This window comes from Vicia villosa, unplaced genomic scaffold (genome assembly GCF_029867415.1).
Source record: "Vicia villosa cultivar HV-30 ecotype Madison, WI unplaced genomic scaffold, Vvil1.0 ctg.000822F_1_1, whole genome shotgun sequence".
Classification (NCBI taxonomy): Eukaryota; Viridiplantae; Streptophyta; class Magnoliopsida; order Fabales; family Fabaceae; genus Vicia; species Vicia villosa.
In genome coordinates, this window is record NW_026705361.1 from 366,426 (window position 1) to 376,697 (window position 10,272).

The 10,272-nt window shown below is 32.3% G+C and overlaps 2 protein-coding genes across 2 annotated transcripts; one reads left to right on the forward strand and one right to left on the reverse strand.

Moving 5' to 3' along the window:
• Positions 1-961: 961 nt before the first annotated feature.
• LOC131631427 (serine/threonine receptor-like kinase NFP) lies at positions 962-4,343 on the forward strand. The gene is made up of 2 exons (XM_058902221.1): positions 962-2,259; positions 3,444-4,343. Exons 1-2 carry the CDS (start codon positions 1,078-1,080, stop codon positions 4,179-4,181), a joined length of 1,920 nt encoding a protein of 639 aa, XP_058758204.1. The 5' UTR covers positions 962-1,077; the 3' UTR covers positions 4,182-4,343.
• Positions 4,344-7,170: 2,827 nt separating this feature from the next.
• LOC131631401 (auxin-induced protein IAA4) lies at positions 7,171-8,944 on the reverse strand. The gene is made up of 4 exons (XM_058902193.1): positions 8,573-8,944; positions 8,180-8,370; positions 7,724-7,823; positions 7,171-7,515 (listed from the first exon to the last, which is right to left on the reverse strand). Exons 1-4 carry the CDS (start codon positions 8,749-8,751, stop codon positions 7,440-7,442), a joined length of 546 nt encoding a protein of 181 aa, XP_058758176.1. The 5' UTR covers positions 8,752-8,944; the 3' UTR covers positions 7,171-7,439.
• Positions 8,945-10,272: the final 1,328 nt, after the last annotated feature.

Sequence of the window (10,272 nt, forward strand, 5' to 3'; positions counted from 1 at the left end):
GTCTTATTATTTCTATTATTATTACTATTTTAATTATTAATTGTTATTATTATTATTATTATTATTACTATTATTTTTTTTATTATTATTATCATTATTATTATTACTATTATTATTATCATTATTATTATTATTAGTATTACTAGAATTTTGGAATAATAATAAATCGCTGCCGTATTATTTCTATTATTATTATTATTAGTATTATTATTAATATTATTACAATTATTATTATTATTAGTATTATTACTATTGTTATTTTTATTGTTATTTTTAGTATTATTATTGTTAATATTATTATTATTATAGTATTATTATTATTAATATTATTATTATTATTATTATTATTATTATTATTATTATTATAAGTATTATTGTTACTAGTAGTATTATTAGAATTGTGGAATAATAATAAATGGCTACATTATTATTATTATTATTATTATTATTATTATTATTATTATTATTATTATTATTGCTGAAGTAGTTAAATACATAGCTGCAGAACGAATGAAATTCAACAAAAATGAGCATAGCCTAGTGGTATTGCAAGTTTTTCTTTAACATAGGTGTCCTTAGTTCGAATCTTGGTGTGGTTAAAATTTTTGAATATTTTCTGTTCTTTGGGAACAGCGTATGCCACGTAACCTGCCACGCGTGCAAAAGATGTACAAGTCAAACGCCACGTATACACTGTTTAACGTACGTAACCTGCCACGCGTGCAAAAGATTTACAAGTCAAACGCCACGTATACACTGTTTAACGTCAAACAGACGGCTAACGTGAGGTAAAGTTAAGGGACGAAAAAGGGTATTTTGCCAAAATTGTATATATTTCTCTCAACAGTGTAATTTTTAAAATTATTCGAACACATCCTATATGTTTGTTCAAATAATAATATCAAATAGTACATTTGTCCGTGATCATAGAATTATAGTTAACGTTCCATATATAAGAAACTTAAGTTGAACATTGAATAGTCAGATCCAAAAACCGACTTCAAATAACACACACTGCACATACAATGTTAACAACAACCAAATCCTGAAACCAACCAAACAAACATCAACTGAAAAATGAAAACTTTCAAACCCCTTCACCACTTATCCACTCTCTTCTTCTTCTTCCTCTTCCTCCCCTTCCTCAACTCCCAAACTACAAGACAAGAAAACAACACAGGCTTCACCTGTAACAACAACAACAACAGCAGCAAAAACCAAACAAACACCTATCCATGCCAAACCTACGCATTCTACCGAGCAACCTCCCCAAACTACCTCGACCTCGCCACAATCTCCGACCTCTTCTCCCTCAGCCGCTTATCCATCTCTAAACCCTCCAACATCTCTTCCCCTTCCACCCCTTTACTCCCCAACCAACCCCTCCTCATCCCCATCACCTGTTCCTGCAACTTCATCAACACCACCTTCGGTTCCATCTCTTACTCCAACATCACCTACACCATCAAACCAAAAGACACTTTTTTCATTGTCTCAACCATAAACTACCAGAATCTCACCACCTACCCTTCCGTTGAAGTCGTTAACCCGAATCTCGTTGCTACTAATCTCTCAATCGGTGATAACGCTGTTTTTCCTATCTTCTGCAAGTGTCCTGATAGAACCAGAAACAGTTCCAGTTTCATGATTTCTTATGTTGTTCAGCCTTCTGATAATGTTTCATCTATTGCTTTGATGTTTGGAGCTTCTGAAAAGTCTATAACTGATGTTAATGGTGAGAAATTATATGATTATGATACTATTTTTGTTCCTGTTACTAAATTACCTGTTTTGAAACAACCTAGTACTGCTGTTGTTCCTTCTCCGGCGCCGAGTCGGAATTCTAATGATGTTGGTGGTGGTGATGGTGGTGATGATAAGAGTGGGATTGTTAGAGGGTTGGCTATTGGGTTGGGGATTTTAGGGTTTTTGTTGATTTTGATTTTGGGGATTTGGTTATACAGAGAGATTCTGTTTAAGAAGGAAGAGAAAGAGAAAAATTTGTATTTTGGAGAGAAAGGGAAAAAGGGGGAGGATTATAAGAAGAAGGGGATGGATGTGAATTTCATGGCTAATGTGTCTGATTGTTTGGATAAGTATAGGGTTTTTGGATTTGATGAATTGGTGGAAGCTACGGATGGGTTTGATGAAAGTTTTTTGATTCAAGGGTGTGTTTATAAAGGTGAGATTGATGGACAGGTTTATGCTATTAAGAAGATGAAGTGGAATGCTTATGAAGAGCTCAAAATTTTGCAGAAGGTAATGATCATTTGCCTTTGTATTTTACATTTCTTGGACTTGCAATTGTATCTACTAGTCATTATTTTGCAAATAGTTTAATTTTGATACCAGTAAATGTCAACAAAATGCATCCATAAGTTTTAGGTCATCACAAATGTTGATATAGTTAGTGTTCCGCGGTGGAACCCGAAATGGGTAACGAAGTGTTGTTGCGGCGGAGTAAGTTTTTGATATGGTGGAGAGGGGACGTCCAAGCCATTGAAAAGTGGCGTGAGTAAATTACGATTAGAACATAACTTTGATCTTGTGCGAGGTCCCTTATATATGATGAGCTGTTAGAGATCGCCTTGCTTTTCGGAGTGAGGTCCCTTATGTATGATGAGTGATTAGAGATCGCCTTGCTTTTTGGATTGGTGTGTGGGGAATCGTTGGCTGACATCCAACGACGAAGGACAAACCATGGTGTGGATCGAATACGTGTTTGGAAGTCGCGCGTGCATAGTGCCTTCAGCACCTTATGACTTTGGATTAATGAGTGGACCTTTCCGTTATTGGGCCTTTGTCTGGCCTAGAACAGTTAGGTTGAACATCATCACGCGACTCGAGTTCAAACACAAGATATCTAGGTGTTGTGTGAGTTTTAAATTAAATTCCAAATATTTAGTTGAGGAATTTAATAACTTAATGTTGATGAGCAATGAGATGATATTGAGTGAAGTGACTTTTTTTAGTGAATGGTCAACTAAACTTATGATATTAAATGTTTGAAAGGTGTCTCCCTGCCCAACTTGTTTGTCGTACTAGTACATTTTAGAATTAAAACTGACAAATAAATAAAGCCTCTAATACTTGTTAGGATATAGTACTCATTGTTCATTATGGCTAATAGAAACAACACAAATCATATAATTATGTCATGCTCATTTATTCGTACATCATTCAAAGGTTCAAACTATATTTAATTAATCAATAGAAGAACACCACTTGTGAAAAAATATATAATTTTTGTAACCTTATCAAACTAATGGAATAAACCTCTAGATTCCTAGATAATGCTCCATTATTCTAACATTAGTCATTATTTAATGATAGTGGAACTATCCTCAAAAAGTTTTATTTCTTAATCATTCCTTAGTCATGATTTTCGAACTTGACTTTTTTTATAGTAGAGTTGAATAACAAAGTATTATTATGTATTGAAGGTAAACCATGGGAATTTGGTGAAGTTGGAAGGATTCTGCATAGAACCAGAAGAATCAAATTGCTATTTAGTCTATGAATATGTTGAAAATGGATCTCTCTACTCATGGTTACATGAAGACAAAAATGAAAAGTTGAATTGGGTAAGAAGACTAAGAATAGCCATTGACATAGCCAATGGTTTATTATACATTCATGAACACACAAGACCAAAAGTTGTACACAAAGACATTAAAAGTAGCAACATACTCTTGGACTCAAACATGCGAGCTAAAATTGCGAATTTCGGTCTTGCGAAGAGCGGAATAAATGCTATTACAATGCACATTGTAGGAACACAAGGGTACATTTCACCCGAATATCTAACCGACGGTGTCGTGTCGACAAAGATGGATGTGTTTTCCTTTGGTGTTGTGTTGTTGGAGTTGATTTCTGGGAAGGAAGTGATCGATGAGGAGGGAAATGTTTTGTGGGCTAGGGCTATAAAAACATTTGAAGTGAAAAGTGAACAAGAAAAAGCTAAGAGACTTAAGGAATGGTTGGATGAAGCTATTTTGAAAGAGACATGTTCAATGGAAAGTTTGATGGGTGTACTTAGTGTTGCTATTGCTTGCTTGCATAGAGATCCATCAAAGAGACCTAGTATTATAGATATTGTTTATTCACTTACTAAATGCGAAGAGAATGGATTTGAGCTATCTGATGATGGGTTTGGTACACAAAAATTGGTGGCTAGGTGAACTAGGTTATTTATTGTGTTGGTCTATTTGGTTTTAAGAGTTAGTTTAAGAGTGTGATCGTTAGAATAAATTAATTTTAAGGTGGTCATTATAGATGTATGTGATATGTGTGATTGCTATTGTTCATTGTTAATATTACTATGAGATGCATGAATTTTGTGATGGCTATTAATGAGGCGAGAGACTCATCCTATGTGAGAAGATATTGGTTCCTAGTGAACATTTTTGTTTGTGACATGCCTAACATTTAAGAGGCAACGATCATACCCTTACCACCAACAAAATTCCATTTTTGAATATACGTAACTAAAATTAAAAATTCTCACACCCTTGTATTATTTCAAATTAAATTTCATAAAACTTGTGAAAAAACTATTTTAAAAAAATGTAAAAAACTTGTGAAAATAAATGACAGCCACATTAAATAGTCATCACTATTAGAAGTAACTAACTTCCACTTTTTAAGTTAATTTAGTTAGTTTTTTTGTTGCTTATTTCTTGGGCTTGGATTGTCCTTCATTGAAGGCCCAATTGCTTTATAAAGCATTGGGCTCTTCCCTTTGTAATTCAATTCATTGATTCAATAAATATTTTTGGTCCAATGCTCGAAGAATTCAATGCTCTGCACCAACTGCAACAAAACGAATCACGCAGTGGAAACATGTTATTTCAAGCATGGTTTTCCACCATGATATCGAAGCAAGAACACAAAATCATCTTCGAAGCCCAAGTTCACACATAATCCAGAAAAAGATGGTGTCATTTTCAAGGAGGATTATCAACAATGACTTCTTCTTCTTCTTCAACAATCAAAGAAGGCACACCTTTGCAAGATCCTACTGCATACAAAAGATTTATTGGACAACTCATATATTTGCTGAACACAAAACCTGACATTTCATACTTTATCCAACAACTCTGCCAACATATGATTTATCCTACCAACATTCCCTATAATGCATCCATTAGAATGCTACACTATCTTAAGTCCTCTCCAGGTCAAGGACTATTTTTTCCAAGCTACTCATATTTACAACTCAAAGCTTTCTCATATTCAAACTGGGCTACATGTTCAGACACTCCTAAATCAATCACGGGCTTCTACATCTACCTAGGAGATTCACTAATTTCCTGAAAACTAAAGAAGCAAGCAACTATGTCTAACAACTCCACTGAAGTAGAGTACAAAGCCATGACCTCTACAATTTGTGAACTTCAATGGTTAACAAACATCCTTAAGGAACTTCACATTTTTTTCATGGAACCGACTCTCATCTATTGTGACAATGCTTTTGCCCGACACATTGCAAGTAACTCTTCCTTCCATGAGCACTGAGCTTTTAAGGTGTAAAGAATGACCCCCCCTTTTATCTCTCATTGGGGAAAGGTATTTATAGAGGTCTCTTAGGTCTAAGGTTAAGAGAAGTAACTTCCCCCACTACTAGATCATGGGGAGGAAAGATTTATTCCTCTTTTGACACATTCTTTTGGTATGTTATAGTAGGACACATAATTTCCACTTTTTCTAGCCGAGTGGAAAATAGTCCATGTATACTAAGCCTAATAGGGTGACTTCATGGCCCATTTTGGGCGACATCATTGACCTATTTTGGGTGACTGGGGTCTTCGATAGAGGACTCGCCTCTCGTCCATTTGTTGGCCTCCCCCGCCTTTACATAATTTGTCCTCTCTTGTGGTTCAGTAAAAATATAACACTACATAATAATTTTGAATAATTGAATCTGAAACTGAGTTAATTAGTCAAAAATGTTTCATGTGATTACTTTTTTCCCAAGCTTCTCGATTTAGATCATCTTACTTACATCATCAAAATCTAAGATTAGCATGAAACCATCAATAATTACAATTTTATTCTTTATACATATAGTTTGACGCATTGACCAGCTCTAAGCTGGACAATTCAAGCCATTAAATTGTTGTCACTGTCAAAAAGTTAGGAACTAGCATCAACAAGAGACACAAAATCAAATTGCGGCTAAATTGGTAGAGGTGGAGGAGGACGAGGTGCCATGGATGAATGAAAGAAAATGAAGAAAACCACATTTTCTAGAGAATAAATGCATAATGTAAAAAGTTATGATACTTATATTGTTAATCAATCTTACGGTAAGAATTTAGATATTTCAATATTTGAAGTGATGTTGGAAAGATTTATTTTTTTAATAATCAAGTTTTTTTTTTAAAAATACCAAACAAATTTATATTTAAATTTTTTTCTATTAACTATGTTTGGGGATATTTTTCACGTGGGCGTCATCCCACATGACGCCTCTATTTCTTTTAAATTTTATTTCAATTATTTGCGGATTTAGTATTACCTGCAGATTTATCTGAAAATTTACCTACAAAAATATTTAATATTTGGTCTCTAGATAAATAGGCATATTATTTGACTTCCGGTCTGTTATTTGATTGGTTGTGTGGTTTTAGGCAAGACACGTTGAATGGAAGCAAATATTGCTTCATGTGGATTATATGGGTCAACTCAAATGCTAAACCCAATTTTCAACCCACAGCTTTACCGAAAAAACAGAGTCAACTTCCATCTCCTAAATCAAAAAAAGTATATGATTTATATATGAAATTTAGTATTCAACATTTCTACATAAATGAATTCAAATTTAAATCATTTTACATTCAACTTATTTTTAACTAAATCAATTTATTTGAAATTAAATTTTATCAACACGGAATCAAACACATTTAAATCTTCAACAAAATCGAATAGTAATTCCATTACAAATGGTTGGTGTATCAACAAGGGGAAAATATCCTTTATTGTTATTTTTGAATTTTTTTTTGACAAAATATAAAAGCTTAAATCATCAAATATTAGGGACTAATAAGTGTTAACTCTATTATTTTTTCTGTAAAAAAAAACTCTGTATTTAATTTCTCTATATTGATACAAAACAAACCACTTTGCCCTTCTAATTCTAATTCTTTTGAATTACTATAGTATACAAAGTTGTATATATGAAAATTTCTATGAAATTCTTATTAAAAATGTTCATTGGAAATAACAAACAATAGCATATAGCATCTGATCAAGATGCTATCAGATGCTAAAATAACCAGAAAAATATGTTGACAAAGTTTATGTAGAAAAAATCTTGTTCCATCTCCATTCCAAATCCAGATTGGCATGGTGGTTTTCTTCAACACCAAAACTATTTTCTTGCACATGCTCCTCTCACTCATCAAATCATATAGATATAGTAAAAACTCAATGGTTTCTCATACACCACAACCCAAACCTTTAGCTTCTGCCCCTTTCATGATTCTTAGCCTTTTGCAGGAAGTCACAAACATGCTGCGAATAAAATAAAGTACTATTAGTTTGTGTGTTAATAATTTTATATGTAGACTAAGAGACATTAGGTCAAAATTGATCCTCTGCAGTTAAACTTATAGTGCATCCGATTATCTGATGCACTGTAAAATCGACTGCAGAGGTTGTAAATAGGTGAATCATAGACATAAGCACGCAAAAGTAACACAAAAAAAGTAAGAGAACTTACTCCCATGGAACATCTCCGACTAACATCCAATCACCATCCTTGTCTTCATAAGTTGGTGCAAATTCAGATCCCTTATAACCTTCTCTTTCAGAATACTCACCTGAAATAACAAAATCCAGATTCATTTCAACAACTACAAAAAAAATTGTTTCATAAACTAGCTTCACCGCAATAAAACTACGCCCTAGTCTATAGTTCTGTTTGAAAAAAATAGGAGATAACTGATAAACTAACTTATAACAGATAACTTAAACTAGTCTATAGTTATGTTTGGAAAATAAATTGCGGATAATTGATAAACTAACTTATAACAAATAATTTAGACTAGTCTATAGTTCTGTTTGGAAAAAAATTAACACATAATTGATAAACTAACTTATAACAGATAACCTAGTTGATTGAATTGGTAAAGTTTTGTTATTTGCAATTCTCTATCAAATTTTCTCTAAATCTTACCTATGGTTAACTTGAACATGGTTTCTAGAGCTTTGAGTAATTCTGGGTACCCTCCATAGACCTTTAAGTCAATCTTTCTAAGGTAAGGGGCACCATCCATGCTCACTTTCACAAAGATCCCACCAGCATCAGCCTCTTGCAAACTGTTTTTCCTGTAAGATCTAATTGGTGGCCACCCAACTATCTTTGCCCTGCAATATCAAAATCAAATTCAATCAATTAGTTCAAAACTCAAATCCTAACAACAACAAAATTTTCAATTAGACCCTCTACAGCAGTAGTACCGTGCTAGTAGTACCGTGCTGCTATAAAATTTACAGCAGCACTGTACTTCTGCCGTAGAGAATCAAATTTTGTTAGAGAATGTTTTAGGATTTATTGAATCAAACTTACTTTGCAGGAGGGGCTGCAGAAGAACTCTCCACAATCTGCTCATCATTTGTAACCTTGGAAATTGAAACAGATTCCTCAGAAGTTTGAGGTAATTGTCTTTTGTTGTTCTTGATTTTCTTTTCCTCTTCCTCTGTTATTCCTGGTAACCCCAATCTAAGTTCAGTAGCCTTGAATTCCATCTTCCTTATGAAAATCCTCTTCTTCAATAACAAAATATATAGTGACTAAAGTTTAAGGAATTTGATGCTATACAAAGAAATGTGTAACACTTGTGTCAAAAGTGGGAAATGCAAGGTTGTGTTTTATAGGAATAATCATAATCACTTTGACATTAACATAAAAAAAAAAACATTGTTTTGAATTAATGCATAAATTATGGACAAAGGCAAGCTAAGTTGTCGGTAGCAGCATCAACAGATTTAAAGTATTGTGTCACCTTATAGGGGTGACAAGAATGGGACATATTCACCAACCATTTGGTCTGGAATTTGGATGGTTGAGATTGGTTTGAGAATGAAATCTTGAGCGTTGATTTTGAGGAAACATGAGCATGTGAATGGAGGGTCCCTTATGTGAGTTGGTTATGGGAAAGCTATGGTTTTGTGTTGGGTTTTGATTTGGAATTGAATTGCTTTGTGGGGGGGTCATAATGTGTCACACGTTTTGTATGATCATGAAATTGACATCTTCTTTGTCATTTCTTTTGTAATAATGGCTAGTTTTGTGCCTAATTAGATTTATCATATTAGGATTTTTGGAAATTAGAAAAGTAGTGTATGTTCTAGATGGGTGTACAACTACTCATTTTGGTATTTCTATATATAATTTTTATATAATATATTTGAATTGTTATTATATATAAGACTCTTAAAAAATTGTTAAATTAAATTGAATTGAAGTTAAAATAATTAAACTATTATATTTGATTAATAAATGGAGTCATATCATACAAATAATTTTAAAATCGAACTAAGTGACAAATAAACTGACTTAAAATTCAATGCAAGCTGAACTGAAATTAAAAATACTAAAAACAAATTAAGAAATTGTTATTAATTTTTAAAAAAAAAAACGGTTTCTTTAACAAATTGTTTGTTTTATAAAATAAATTATTTTTTAAGAATTAGTATAGTTTAAAATTTCAAATCCGTGTTTAAATTAATATTTTAATTTGAATTAATTTTAAATAAATTAATATAATTCGGTTTAATTTAGTGTTATTGATATTCTGATTGAACTAATTTTAACCCTAGTTATACATGACTGAATAATCTAAAAATTATAAATGTACTTTTACATACTTAAAAAAATAATTCTCAGCTTTTGGTAAAGATTTAACCTATAGTGTGTATAGTATATTTAGTGTGCATTATTTTATATAATACAATTCAAGCTACAAAGTTGACCAATAAATTCATGAAAGGATATTGGACCAGGTCAAAATAAGTTTTTTTTTTTTAATATTTAGACACAGATTCAATTATATATATATTTTTTATTTCTCAACACTTGATATGAATGATTTTATGACCTTTCTTTTTGTAAAAAAAAAAAAAAAAGTTATATAGGAACAAGAAAAAGATACCTCCTTACATTATGCTATTTAAAATTGGCCATGTTTATATTTTAATATTTTTTATTTCATTTGGCTGCTTTGGAAGTTGAGCATAACAAAGTGCAATGTATGAAAAGAGGAAAGC